This window comes from Talpa occidentalis, unplaced genomic scaffold (genome assembly GCF_014898055.3).
Source record: "Talpa occidentalis isolate TD23 unplaced genomic scaffold, MPIMG_talOcc4v2.1 talOcc4.8, whole genome shotgun sequence".
Classification (NCBI taxonomy): Eukaryota; Metazoa; Chordata; class Mammalia; order Eulipotyphla; family Talpidae; genus Talpa; species Talpa occidentalis.
Window position 1 is genome coordinate 7,281,450 of NW_023605194.1, and position 14,923 is coordinate 7,296,372.

Consider the following 14,923-nt stretch of genomic DNA (forward strand, 5'->3'; position numbering starts at 1 on the left):
CTTGTTACCTGGAAAGAACACCCTGCAGGAAGGCTGACAGACCACACAGCCTGGAGGGAACCGTGTATCTCCTGGGCTTGGAACTGAGCAGAAACGCAGCATTTGGGAGCCCAAAACTCTGTCATGAAGCAGACTCCTCAGCTGAGCCTGGCCCCTCTCCTGGCCTCCGGGTCCTCATCAGGGCATGGCAGAGCTGGGATGGGTCCTCAGGGGACGAAGGGCACAGGGTCTGTGTCTGGAGCACAGTAGGAGCTTGAGAGCTGGTTGGATATGTGTGCGTGCTTTACCTTAACTTTTAAAAATTGTAGTGGAGTACGGCTGACTTAAGTTTTTCTCATTTTAACCATTTCTTAGAGTTTTCATTCATCTCTCTTTTCTTTTCTTTTCTTTTTTTTTTTTTTTTGCCACTTTAGCCACTTTAAAGTGAAGAGCGCAGGAGCTTTAAGTATTCGCAATGGTGTAGAGCCATCTCTGCTCTCTAGTTCCAGAATTTCTTCACCGCCCCAAACAGAAACAGGCGACCACGGTCTACTCTACACCCCTTCCCCTGCCCCAGCTCTGGGCTGCTCTCACTGTCTGTCTCTGTGGATTTGCTTATTCTGGACATTCTGTGTGAATAGTGTCCTGCAGCGCGTGGCCTTTAGCTGTGACTGTCACCCATGTCGAGCGAGTGTCTAGTGAGTTTCTGACAGTCATTTGTGTTGGCGGCAGGTTCTTGGAAACAGTGACTTTAAGTAAAACAACATTTAATGAAACCAAATTGACCACAGACTGATTGGTATAAACAAGAGCTAAGTTCCTGCGGAATATTTCTAAATAAAGACATCACCAAAATTCTAAATAAAGACCCTAAAATGCTTCCAGTATTAAACAGTCATTTGTATTCATTCATTCATTTTCCAACCTGCTTATTCCAGTTCAGGGTCTCAGGTGACTGGCAGCTGAGGGGACATGGTGGGGCCCCACCCTGGACGGGATGCCCTTCCAAAGCAGAGCACATCAAGCACACCCACAATCCCCCAACTGAGACACCTGCATGCCTCTGCACACATCTTTGGGATGTGAGAGGGATCTGGGGTCCCTGGAGAAGTCCACACAGACATGGGAGGGCACCCCCACATGGTGGCCCTGCTGGAAATCCATTTTTTCTCATCAGTGTTACAATGAAATAGTGTTGAAGGAAACATTCTTTCAAGATCTGCTGTACCTTGTTCCTTTTTTGACTGAGTAGTTTTCCCACAAGTCCTTACTTTAGAGAATTCTCCTGGTGGTCCTGAGTTTGTACTAAATACCCCTCACTCTGGGCCAGGAGTCTTCCTGTCATCATTTCGGAGTGGATAGTGTAGCAATTTAGTGACAGGAGATGTGGCTACAGATCTGTGGAAGCTGCAGGGTAGAAGCTGGGGGCTGGGCCCACTGACCCCTCCCCGGGGGAGCTGGGCTCTGGGAGGCCGAGATGCAGGGCAGTGGACTGGCCGGTCTTGCTGCAGCAGCTCCTCCAGGCCTGGCCAGATAATAAGCAGGTGCTGTGTCTCCCCAGATGCAGGAAAAGGCAAAGGACATCTACCTGACCTTTCTGTCCAGCAAGGCCTCATCACAAGTCAACGTCGAGGGGCAGTCCCGGCTCAATGAGAAGATTCTGGAAGAACCACACCCACTGATGTTCCAGAAACTCCAGGACCAGGTAACCTGACTTCCCTGCTGCACCTTGACACCATTATTCCCAGCTTGGAAGAATTTAGTGAAACACTAAATGTCAGATTCTCTAGAAGTTGTCCCATTGGCTGAGGCACGTTGAGGTACTGTGGGCGGTGAAAGAGAGGAAAGAGCTCCAGGCTCAGGGAGCCCCTTCAGAGAGGTCGCCTTAGGACTGTTAACTCATGCTCTGCACATAGTTTATTTTTTGTTGTTGTTTTTAAATATTTATTTATTTATGCATACAAGAGGTGGGGTACAGGCCAGAGGTGTGGGGTGGGGGGTAGGTGTATGTGTGGGTGAAGGGATTCCCCAGAGACAGAGTGGGGAGCAGAACAGGCAGATCTACTGAAATACACTGCTGAGGGGAGCAGCAGGCGCGTCAGCAGAGGTCTGCTGCGCCATGTGGGTTGCTCCCTGGCCGGCCGGGGATCGAACTCATGCTACAGAGGCTGCGGATTGCTTCACAGTGCTGCACTTAACCCCTTGCGCCACCAGGGAGGCCTCTACACACAGTTTGAACCAGGAGGGTTATTGGTCTTCTCGGCCCAGATGAGAAGGGAGACTAGGACTATTTGGGGAGCCCACCCCGAGGAATGACATGAGAGAGCTGCCGAGTTAGGAATGGACAGTAGTTTCTGGAAAGCAAGCACAGGAACTCACAGTGGAGGAACCTGGGGGCTGTCTTTTTGCAAACATCCAAACCTCACCCTCTGTCGGGTGGCCCAGTTCCGCGAGCTAGTTCATAACGAGGCTCCTGGGTCATAATGAAAAGGAGAACATTCGGTAGCAGATTCTATTTAAAGCAGGAAAAATTAGATTTATAAAATGGACTTCCACAGGGTAAACTTTAGTTTTCTGGCTAATTTATGAGGAATGCCAGCGGTGCTAGGCTGAAGGGTGGAAGTGCACTCCAGAGATTTTTTTAGACCTGAATTTGCAGACATGACTGCTCTGCTCTTGTGAAATGTTACATACACACTTGCAGAAGCGGAACACAGACAAATAGCAAACTCCTGCCGCCCTGTCCTTCCTGAGGAAGCGAAGGCCTCACTTGGCCCCTGGCGGAGACTGGCTTTTGGCTAAGTTCTGCACCCCTCAAAGGCAAACCAGCCCAGAACCACCTGGAGGGCTTGTGAAAACAGGGTTGGGCCCCACCCCAGGGTTCACTGTCAAATTCACTGGTTCCCAGGTGGGTTGAGACTTTGCCTTTCTAACAAGCAAGTGCTGCTGACCTGGAGGTCTTGGGCTGCAGCTTTGAGGAGGACTAGTCCTGGCATTGCTTGGTCTTTCGGTCAGCTGGAGTGATCAAAAAAGCTTAAAATTTTTTTTCTTTCATTTAAGAAAGTCTTCCTCTGTCCCTTTCTGTATCTGCTCAGTCTTGCAATATGAGAAGTCACAGGGGTGTGTGGGGCTCACCTGGAGTGTCCAGCCCCAGCGCACACCCCAGCCCACCGGAGTCCGCAGAGTCAGGGAAGAACAAGTACAAATGCAAATCGGAGAAGTCAGTTGGGAATTTGCCAGCTGGCACAGCGCAAAGTGCAAATTCTCAGGAATTCTGAGTCTAATGTGGGCGTTCAGGGACCCCAGCTGGCAGGGAGATACGCTGAGAGCCTCCTGGAGGTAGCGATTTTGAGCCATGGATTTCTGGAGGCCAGAACCGGAAGGTCCAGCAGAATGGCCGGCCGTGGGGATGTGGGGATGTGGGAATATCCACCCGTGGATAAGAACTTCCTGGGCACTCTAAAGGGGCAGGGTTCAGGGCCTGGACTGAAGCCCCTGTGGTCTAGGAATTCTCATTAATTACATCTACTCAGGGCCCCCACGGTGCCCCACGCTCCCCTGTGTGCATTATCCCATCTATTATCCCGTCCAATGAGGACGATTACCCCATTTTGCTGATGGGAGAAGACTGGGCTCACCTGTCTTCAAGACCACACCCTGCTTGCCACCATCCCAGTCTGGGCTCAGGGGCAGCCTTCCTGGCTCCTTAGCTTCCTGGGAGGGTAGTTGGAGCTGGGGCACCTGTAAGGCTGTGCCATGCAGGCAGACCTCCTTCCCAGGGCCCCAGGTGCTGGGTGGGAGGGATGGGGGGGGCCTGACATCTCCCGTGTGGTGGGACTTAGGGCTCCCGGGGGCCCAGATACCCTGTGGCTGGGGCTGAGGGCATTTCAGATGGAGCTGGACTTCGGTCCGCAGCCCACCCCACTGGATGCACAGATTGGAGAGGTGGGCAGGCTCAGAAAGGGGAACAGATGGGACAGAGTGGGTAGCATGAAGGTGACAAAGAAAATCTTACAGTAGTTTTTATCTGCCCAATTATAAAAGTCTCGCATGCCCCACAAAAGAAACTCAGGGAGCCAAAATACAAAGACGAAACAAACCGAAGTACCCGTATGACCCAGACCTGCAAAGGCCACTCAGTTGTTTGATCTTTAGACTTTGTCTTTTTTTCCTGTAAATTTGCATATGCACACACATTAGAACAAATGTGGTACAGTGCGGTTCAAACTGCCTCATGGAAAGGACGCATTTTATATCCTCTCGTTAAAAGACATTTGTTTGAGACGGAGACAGAGGCGCTAACTGTCTCTTCCTAAAACGAAACTGTCTGAGGACCCAGGATTTGGACTCAGAGCTAACTCCACAGCGAGTCTCCGCGCAGGCTCCCGAGGGCCTTGCTGGTCACCATCAAAGGTGCACTCAGCTCAGCTGTGGTTCTCTGCTCCGCAGGCCCCCACTTTCCCAGGTGGAGGAGAGGGAAGCCGAGGGGATTTCACATCACTTTTAAAAGCCTTTCAGTGGCTTTGGCTGCCTGAGCACCACGTGGCTTCACCCTGGAGCCAAGGCACCCCCGCCCCCCACCAGGAACACTGCAGGGTGGGTGGGGTGCTGCATGGTCAGGAGGCTGCTGCCTGCGCAGCGTGGACTCAGGCACAGCTGGAAGGTCCTCACCGAGCATCAGATGAGATGACCCGACATGCAGGCCTCATTAACAGGAGAGCTTTTCGGGTCTTTATCCAGGTCCTGTTTATTCTTGGTTCACACACAGATTCTAACAGGTTCTGGGTCTTTTCAGTTCGCAGCAGAATGGAACTGCTGGCGAGGGCTGTGGCTTGTCGGGTGAGAGGATGATGACTAGCAGGCAGGGAGGAGTCAGATACCAAACTTAAAACCACAGCACAGCACAGCGATCTGGAGCCACCGAGTGAGGGGGCGCACAACCCCTCCCCCCCAATACACAGTGGTGGGGGCAAACCTTGATCCGTGACTTGGTCCGTGATCCTGATGACCTCAAGGCAGGAAGCCAAAGTCAAATTGTGGCCAGTGTATGATGTGAAGATGTTGTTGGATACTTTAGTAAGCATTTCATCGCAGTGCTACCTAAGGGAAGTTTGGTATTTTCTGGTACTTCAGCCTCAAATTAGTGTAAGAGCCGGGAAGCAGCGACCTTACACCATGAATTACAATTCCTTGCCATGCCTTTTTTTTCTTTTAAAAATTCACTCCAGGTGTATTTCAGTTCTGGTTGGTTTGTCAGTGTGCAGATTGGATTCTTTATGCTGCAAGTATTGATGGAGGGAATGTGCTAGGAGCTGTGTGCAGCGCAGAAGTCAGCCCCTGTCTGCCCAGGGGGATCAAAAAAGACAAATGCTAAGTAGGAAATACAGCAGGTAATGGACTAAGAGTAACCAGGAGGGACCTGTCTTGAGTCTTATGGTCAGGGAGGGCCGACTGAGAGGGGACTGAGATCTGTGACATGGGGAAGCCAGGTGACAAGTCTCAGGAGCGGGACCATCCAGGGAGAAGCCACCACAAGTGCAAAGGGCCTGGGGCAGGATTTGCCGAGTGAGGCTGGAGCATGAGTGATGAAGGTGACAGAAGCTAGGTTGGGAAGGACTGGCCGGGCCTCTCCCGCCTGGGTCAGAACTGGCATTTCCATTTTAGACTGTGCAAAGGCAGAGAAGGTAGTTCATAGATTTTTGTTTAAATGGAATCAAAGTTGCCCACTCCCTGTCCCCACCTGCCCCAGGCATTTGCCTTTTGAGACATGGGGTGGGAAGGACCGTATATGACATACTTTGAGATTTTGTTTTTAAATCAACTTATGGTACAGAGAGGGCACCAGAATAGCATTTAACTCTCTTCCTGATGGCAAAATGTATAAATAAAACACCTTTATTTTTATTATGTTTTTTTAAAAATTTATATATATTTTAGAACACGGTTCATTTTTTAAAAGATTTATTTATTTATGCATACAAGAACTGGAGTACAGGCCAGAGGTGCGGGGTGGGGGGTGAGAAGATTCACCAGAGACAGAGTGGGGAGCAGAGCAGGCAGACTGAAATACACTGCTGGAGGGGAGCAGCAGGCGAGGCGGGAGAGGTCTGCTACCATGTGGGTAGCTCCCTGGCCAGGGATCGAACTTGTGCTGCAGTGGCTGCCTATAGCTTCATAGTGCTGCACTTAACCCCTTGTGCCACCAAGGAAGCCCCACCTCATTTTCATTTTCTAACAATGTTTGCTTCCCCCCCACACCCAGGTGTAGTCCCTATAGAATTTACTTCGCCAATTCACTAATTTGCCCGTGCACCATCACCAGAGTCCCCTGAAAACACCTTTATTTTTGACACCCATAGAAGGCATGTCCTCTAGACTTTGAATTTGAGTCTTAAGGACTCCACAAGACTTATGGAGACAGATCAAACACACACACACACACACACACACACACACACACACACTCTTTCTTGAACTCATGAGCTGTGAGGGGATTTTGCCCCACGCAGGGGATTTTTGTCTAACATGGCCCATCCACCTCTGGTCTGTCCAGGAAACAGGAGCACTGTCCGGGGCATCAGAAACTTCGGTGGCCCGCCCTGGCACTTCGGAACAGGAGCTAAGCTGAGCTGTTTCCTCTTCTCATCTACCCTCTGCCAGGGACCCTCAGACCTTCTCCTGGGCACACCCCAGCTCCACACCAGTAGCCTGTCCAGGCTCAGGGATACTGTCACCTTGTCCCAGGGGGAGCTGGGCCCGGGAGAGCTGGGCTGGCTTCCTTCACACTCTGTTGTCTGAGGGCCACATGTGAAGGGTATTGAGAGAGCACATTCTAGAACTGAGTTGAGAACTTGTGGTGCTTGACATTTTTTTCAGCAATTTTCATATAAAAATTGTCAGGGAAGAGCTTTTCATCCCCTTTTATGTTCTTTGGCTGGTCTAATAATTAAATTGATACAAGACAGAGTAACAAGAGAAAAAATATTTAATTTCGTAAGTACAGAGGCTCATAGATATGGGACCTCGGAAGTGACCAAAGCAGACAATTTTACACTTTTTGGACAAAGAAGCAACAAATCTGCCAAGAACCGACAAAGTAAGGAAACGCGGGCTTGGGTGCTGGTTGGTGAAGGACAGGTCTGCGCGACCTCCTTGGCCCTGGGCACCTGTCTGTGGTGACCAGGACGCATCTCTATCTCCTGGCACAGGGAGGCCGCCTCTCACAGGGGAGGTTTATCTCCTTTTCAGGGGCCAGGAAGTCAGCAAGGCCTTCTTGCACTGCCTATTTCTCACATAACTTTAATTCAAAAAATGCCAAGTGGCACCTCATCTAAACTAAACCCAGTTCTGCAACTCCCATTCATAAAACTATTTTTCTTCTAGTTTCATTAAAGGGTTAATTTCCCCCCATGCTGCATTTGAAAGGACATGGCAAGGGCTCTGAAAACAAGTGAGGATACACATTTAGTTTGTGTCTCCAATGTCCTTCTTTTCTTTTTTTTAAGATTTATTTATTTATACATACAAGAACTGGGGTATAGGCCAGAGGTGTGAGGGGTGAGAGAATTCATGAGAGACAGAGTGGGGAATAGAACAGGCAGACTGACTGAAATACACTGCTGAGGGGAGCAGAGGGCGAGTCAGGAGAGGTCTGCTGCGCCATGTGGGTTGCTCCCTGCCGGGGATTGAACTCATGTTGCAGTGGCTTCTGATAGCTTCAAAGTGCTGAGACTTAACCTCTTGCGTCACCAGGGAGGCCCTGTCCTTGTTTCTGAGACATGTTCAAAGACTGACTAGACTTGGAGTGCACTTGCTGGAGACAGACACAGCCTGTACTGACACGCCTTCCGGCTGGTGAGGCCTCTCCTCTGCGAGGCTGGGTGTGCTGTAGTCATTGGGGGCAGCTTCACCTTCAAACACCATGTGTGTCTTTTTGCTTGAATAAAGGCAAATCCTGATCTAGCACCATCCTGTCGGGAGCTGGCGAGGGAGAACGTCTGTGGCCCTGTGCACTGGGCACGTGGGCAGGACGCCTCCCTTCTCCTTTCAACAAGACCCCACCCCCTGCCACCTGCAGGCTTGAATCCCACGGCAGCGATGCTAAAGTTCACAGCCCTGGGCCTGCAGCTCACAGATGTGGGGCTGCTAAAACCCAAGCCTGCTGAGCCACAGCTGTCTTGACCTCTCCCCTCAAAAACAAAAAAACAAACAAACAAACAAATAAACAAAAAAGCCCAAACCTGCAGAATATAACTTAGTTGTCAGCTTGCATTTTCTGCTTCATGGCTGCCTGGCTCTCTGAAGGACCATCTGCTGTCTGGCTCTGCTCCTCTTCTGGAACTCCACCTCCTGCTCTTCCTTGCAGGTGACCTTAGGCATGTTGCCAGGTGAGGTCACCACCCAGCCCTGGTGATGCCAGTTCTCTTCATGAGAGAAGCCTGGTTTTGTAGAACCTTCTGGAACCTTCTAGGGCCATCTTGTTTTCTGTGCTCAAGCTAGGAGTGAGGTGACATCAGTGTGTCCAAGGGTTGTTTGTGTAAGTTATCACAAGCTGAGTCACTTAGAACAACAGAAGTTGATTTTCTCATGATTCAGGAGACTCCAGTAGCTCAGTTCTCAGAAGCCTGAGAACAAGGTGTCAGTCAGGCTGTGCCCTCTGCGTGCTCCGGGGGGCTTCTTCCGTGCTTCTGCCTAGTTCTGGTGGCGGCTCCCCTTCCTTGGCACGTAGCTCTATCCCTTCCCATTCACCCTCTGTCTTCACATGTCCTTTTTCCTCTGTCTCTCTGTGTGTCCTCTCTTTCATTACAATTTTTTTTTAATTAAAGTAACAATTGTTTATAACATTATATAGGTTCCAGGTGTACAGTTTTATAAAGCAGTATCCCTATATATTACACTATGTTCATCACCAGATGTCAGCTTTCTTTCCCTCACCATACCTGATTTACCACCCCCTTCCCTTTCGGTGACCACTATTTTGTTCTTACAGTCTAAGAGTTTGCATTTGTTTTGTTTCTTTATCTTCTATGTATGAGCGAGATCGTACAAATGTTTGTCTCTCTCTGACTTATTTCACTTAGCTTAATTCCCTCTAGATCCATCCGAGTTGTTGCAAATGGCAGGATATCATCTTTCTCTTTTTTAATAGCTGAGTAATATTCCACTGTTTGTATATTTCATCTTCTCTATCTAGTCTTTCGTTGATGGGCATTTAGATTGTTCTTATTCCTGGCTATTGTGAATTATCTGTGATGGACATGGGGGAGCCCATATATAACACTTTCAATCAGTGTTTTTGCATTCTTTGAATACATGCTCAGAACACTCCTTTTTTATGTTTATCGAGATAACATTGGTTTATAATGTTACACTGTACATATTTTAGGGGTATTTTAGGGTACCTATTTTAGGATAAAAACACTGTACATATTTTAGGGGTACAGCTTCACACCTCTACAAATGTACATCACACCTGTCACCACCAAAACACCAGTAACCTCAGCCATTTTCCAATGGGCCCATCCCCCACTGTCTCTCCCCTGCTCCCTGATAACCTTAGTCAGAAACGCTCCTTATCTCACAAGGCCACCACGCCTGGACAGCGGATAGACCCTAAATCCAGGATCACACCTTGTCAGGTCCTCCAGGAACACTATTTCCAGATGAGGTCACATTACGAGGTTCTAGGTGGACATAAGTTTTGGGGGGAATGCCATCCAACCCACCACATTGATCTTTAGGGATGGTCATGCCGCATTAAACACACAAACACACTCTAAGAATATATTTGAGATATCGCGTTTAGTTCTAGTACATTTTTAAAATGTAGTGTTTAGTCATTAACAGTCACATGATCTTTATGCAGACTTTGTTTTTAATGACTACATGCTGATCTGCCACAGAAATGGCAGGGTGGCCTAGTGGCTAGGGGTGTGGGGCAGAGCTAGACTCTCCAGGAGCTCAAAATGTGACTGTCTCTGGAGACAGGGTCTTTAAAGGGGTGATTACTGTTCAGTGAGGTCATTGGGGTACCCCACTCCCATCTGACAAAAAGAGCAAGTCAGGACCCAGATGCACGTGGAGGAAAGACCACGTGGGGACGGGGGACAGCCGTCCACAGGTCAAGGAGGGAGGCCCAGGAAGCTGCACCCCTTCTGACAGCCTTGATCTTGCAGCCTCTGGAATTGTGAGCAAAGAAATGTCTGTGGTGGATGTCACCCAGCCTGCGGCACTGGTTATGGTGGCCCGAGAGGACCGCGGGTCACGGCACGGAAACTCTTCCTTGGCATCACCTGGGCCTGACAAGGGTTAAATGAGAGGAGGCTGTGTGCGCTGCCCTGTGCAGTCGGAGGTGCTGGTGGCACTGCTGGGCCCCCTCTGCATCTCTCCAGCGCTCTGGCTTCCGCTCCTTCACAGGGCACACACTCACTGGGCGCCGTCTGCCATCGCGCCGTGATGGACCGGCTGGCTCGTGCACCGTGAGAGGTCTTAGATGCGTCATCCATCTTCCAGGCCAGCCTGGCGGAGCACACCCACCACGGGGGCCTGTGGTGAGACCCTGGGCTCACTGCCCAAGGCCGGCGCCCAGGATACCCTATTGGGTGGCAGTGGGGAGCTTGCTCTGCAGACCCAGGCAGAGTCAGGCAGCTGACCCCGGGCAAAGGCGCCCCTTGGGAGTCACCTCCCTTTCCTTTTTCCAATCTCTCGGGCACCTGTCCCCTGCAGGTACCTCCCCTGCCACCCGGCAGCAGCACCAGGGGCGCGGGGCGGGGAGGTTCCTGGAGAAGGAAGCCCCAGCTTGAAGGAATTCCTGGGCATTCCACGGCTGCCCACGCTGGGAGGGGCCCTTACGTTCTTGCTAAATAGTTGGGGTGCGAGGGGAGAAGAGCCTGAGGTCTGTGGGGCGCGGGGCTGAGCGCGGGCACGGAGCATTCCCTGCAGCTGAAGTGCCTCCCCCGCCCTCCCCGGCTCCCGGGCCGGGGTCCCGCCAGCCCCTGCTCTTTCTCTTCTTGCCTTTGAAGCGTGAGCCTCGGAGCCATCGCAGGCAAACAGGATGTTCCACTCCCACACGCAGACTGCACATGAGACACTGGGTTGAACCGCATCCTGCTGGCAGTGGTGGGTCCATGGTGGGGGGAGCGGGGCCGGGTGTGAGGAGGGGCGCTCGTGACGCCAGAGCCTCAGCCCCTCCATGAGCATCCGTTCCGGACTCTGAACTAGGGGGGTGTCTTCCAGCTCCCCCTTGGGGCTCCGGGGCCTGGAAGGGCTGAGCGATGCAGGTGGTGACGCCCGCTCAGCACGTTTGTGGGGGTCCACCGAGCGATAATGGCATCCATCCCCCCTGCACCCTGGCTGTGATGGGATTTTCTGGGCGTTTTTTTAAGAATTTCAGGTAATTTCTCTAAACCTCAGCGAACGAGTGTAGGGTTACAGCATTGCTCCAAAATAGCCAACCGCTGTGAGGAGCAGCAGTGGGGGCTTGGGGGGTCGTGGTTTCTGAATGGTTGGAACTTGGACAAGACAGCCAGGGCACCCGGGGAGCGCAGCCATGGGGCGAGAGTCCCAAGAAGACCCAAATCCTAAGCCTTTCACCGGGCTGTGTCTGTAGCCAAGGGATTAGACGTCTCCCCTGTGGGCAAAGCCATCCTGAGAAAATGAAGGTCGGCTCCGTCCAGTCCCGGGTGGGTATTCTGAGCCCTCCCCTCCTCCAGATGTCTCCCTTACAGCGCGCTGGTGCCTGTCGGGAGAGCACTGGCTTAGAGGATGTCAAGGTTTTGCCACCCACTTGATAACCGCGCCTGGCAGAGAGAGACGTTCTGAGCACCTCTGGAATTTTCCACTTGTGGAGCCCATGGTGTTGCCGTTAGGTGAAGGCACTGGGGTGCACTGTGTGGGTTTTTAGTCTGCAGAGGGTCCTGAGAGTTCAGTGGAAAGATCTGAGAGGAAAGAAAGGAAGGAGAGGGATTTCTCCAAAGAGAGTGTACCCCGGGGCTCAGAGGGGTTTTCCTTCCTGCTTCTCCTTTCCCCCACCCCTGTCGGGCAAGGGACGGGGCCGTGGATGGGCTGGGAGTGGGGGATAGTGGGTACTGGGCAGAGGGACCATGGCTGAGAAGAGAGGGGATGCCCTTGAGGGCCCGCCTTGCAGCAGGAGGCCACTCTCCAACCCAGGGGCCTGGGCTCCCTCTGGGTCCTGAGCCCCCATTCCATTGCGATCATTTTGCGGGGGTCCCAACTCTGGCCAACTGCCCTTTTCTTATTTAGGGCCCGTTTCCAACGCTCCCCTTGTAACGGCTGCACTTTCATCCTCCCGCCTAGCCTAAAACAAACCCATTTTGCTCTTGGCGTAATGATAGGTTTGCTTGAGGTCTTGGACGCCAGGCCTGCGGGGCTGGACAGTATCAGCATCATCTGATAAGGCCTCTGAGACGTGTTTGTCTCTGCGGACAGTGTCAATCCCTCTATCTCAGACTTGGAGGAGAGAGAGCCCTGTGTTATCTACCCAAAGACTGTGGAGATGGTTAAATCTCTTGATCCAGGGATGTGCACCAGTGTGGAGGGACTCTATACTCCATGAAAAATACACATAGATGTGTCTGTGTGCGCCCCTCAGCTGTGAGAGTCCTTTGCAATCGCCTGAAATCTGCCGGGGCTGCACCAGCTGACTTCGGCTTTCTCGGCGTGGGCCTGTCCCTCGTATTCGCCTGCTCTGGCACGAGATGGGAGGGTGGTGAGCGCTGGGTGGGCGAGTCACAGCCCGGTCGGCCATGTGGCTCACACGCTTCTCCTTCTCGTCCTTAGATCTTCAATCTCATGAAGTATGACAGCTATAGCCGCTTCTTGAAGTCTGACTTGTTTTTAAAATACAAGCGGACGGAGGAAGAGGAGGAAGAGCCACCCGATGCCCAAACAGCCGCTAAAAGAGCTTCGAGAATCTATAACACCTGAATGTCTGAGAAGCCGGCAGGACTGGCAGCTGTCGGAGGCGGTGGGGCCCGGCCCCAGCCCCAGGACCTTCCGTGGGATATGTGTATTTTCAAAACCTTCAGTGGGATATGTGTATTTCCTTCACTGCTTGGCCAGTAAGTTTTGCATGACGGTCGCTGATCTAGCTTAAGAAAACAAATAGCTTTGAAATTTTAGTACATACACAAACACACCTGGAAAATCCTCACACTGAGCATTTTATAGTTTGATTAAAATTCACTTGAAGCCATCAGGTGAGACTCAGAGCCACCTATTGCCTGCGAGTCTTTCCCTGGCCACCGCGGAGGGGTCACGCATGTCCCCAGATCCCCCGCAAGTCAGCTCAAGAAGGAGTCGACCTGACAAACTCAGGGCCTCTGGGGTGTTGTCTGTCCGGCGTGTGTTGGGGTAAGCACTTCTCAAGAGCAAGTTCAGTGCTGGGAAAAGAAACGTCTGCCTTGACAGCTCCTGCAGATTTGGGGGGCAGTGTGTGAGTAGCAGGAGAAGGTTCAGTTTCTTACGTGTGGGTTTGTCCTGGTTTTGTTCGCAATCTGTGACATTTCATGCGACACAGACAAATAGCTCATCTTGACAGAAACAGGATCTCAACCATGAAGAAAGACAGACAGCGGGAAGTGGTTCAGGGGCCCTGTGGCATCTTGACTGGTGTTAAATGTTAAATGGGCAGGTGGGATGCCCCTTCTCCCCTGGCCCATCTGGGGGTCCATCGTGACCCCTCTGTTATGTCCCTACCCCTTGCTTGTTAGTTCTGGGCTTGAGACTTTCACAAAGGGAAAGAAGTGCTGTCTTTATGAGTCCCTTCCTCTCAGGAGGGAGCCTGGAAGTGAGCTCAGTCCCCTCCCCCCCTGCTTCCCACCCCCCCCCCCACCGCCCAGCCCAGGGCCTGGTGTTGAGAGCGAGGCCGCGGGGCCCAGGTCGGCCAGTTCCCTTCTGCTCATCGTCCCTGCATCTGCTGCTGCCAGACTGTCGCTGGCATGTTTGCCAAACCTTAACCTCCTGTTTGTACAAACCAAGCCACCAGCCGCTGTGAGCTGTGAGCTGCGGTCTGACCTGCCCACGTAGAACCCCTGCTGGCGAGGGGCTCTGTACAGTTTCTTGGGATGCTTCTGAGCCAGGGATGAGTTTCTCAGTCCCACTGGGATGAAGCAGGCGTGCTGGTTCTGTCTGGGGTAACCTTGTCCACTTGGTCACCAGGCTCACCTCTCCCCTAGAGGGGAGACTCTTGGGTAGCCCCCTAGATTCTCTAGCCTAGTTGTCCATTCATCATGGTCTAAAACCCAACCTTCCAGCTTGGGCCGGGGGACAGGATGGCCTTTGGGGAGCCCTTCACTGCTGAGAACCAGGTCTCCTGAGTTTATCAGAAATGGCAATTGCTACATCCAACAGGGGAGTTCCCCACTTCTCTAGTTCTTCCCAGGCAGGCCTGGGTGCCTGCCTTCAGAACCTTGGGATGAGACAGCGATGCTGAGAATGACACCCAAGGGCCCTGACACCTGAGAGCTTCAGTCCCTCTTTAACCAAAGTGGGCAGATGCATTAAAAAAAAAAAAGGATTAGAAACGACACAGGTTTTCTAGCTCAACTTAGAGTTTATGCACCAGAGCGATGCAGGGCTGCAGACCCACCCCTCTAGAGCACTGGCAGGTTGGAATCACTTCCATGGGCTCTGAGGCACAGGGCTGCTCTCCCACTTACCTGGTGATGTGGGTCAAGTGTGAGAGCCCAACAGAGCCTGATAAAAGAGGTGACTGGAGGTAAGCATCCCGCCAGTGTCAGGGAAACCCCAGATGTCAAAGCATCCAAGCAAAAAGCATGATCAGCAAGGTGGTCTGCAAGGCCCCAAACTAGGCCTGCAGGCCATGGATGTTGTATTTGATGGGACATGTGCTTTAAAATTTAGGCAGAGCATTTGGCCACAGACCTCACCATTCTCTGTTGCCTCCAGCAGGCCACTCATGTTC

General features: G+C 51.9%; 1 protein-coding gene across 2 annotated transcripts in view; it reads left to right on the forward strand.

Annotated features, from left to right (window-relative positions):
* The window catches only part of RGS10 (regulator of G protein signaling 10), a 35,758-nt gene extending 22,516 nt beyond the window's left edge, over nt 1-13,242 (forward strand). For both annotated transcript variants that reach the window (XM_037496363.2, XM_037496362.2), the window contains 2 exons: nt 1,541-1,684; nt 12,778-13,242. In XM_037496363.2, the coding sequence (XP_037352260.1) occupies nt 1,541-1,684; nt 12,778-12,924 (291 nt within the window). In that variant the 3' untranslated portion in view covers nt 12,925-13,242. The remainder of the gene's footprint in view (nt 1-1,540; nt 1,685-12,777) is intronic.
* Nucleotides 13,243-14,923: the final 1,681 nt, after the last annotated feature.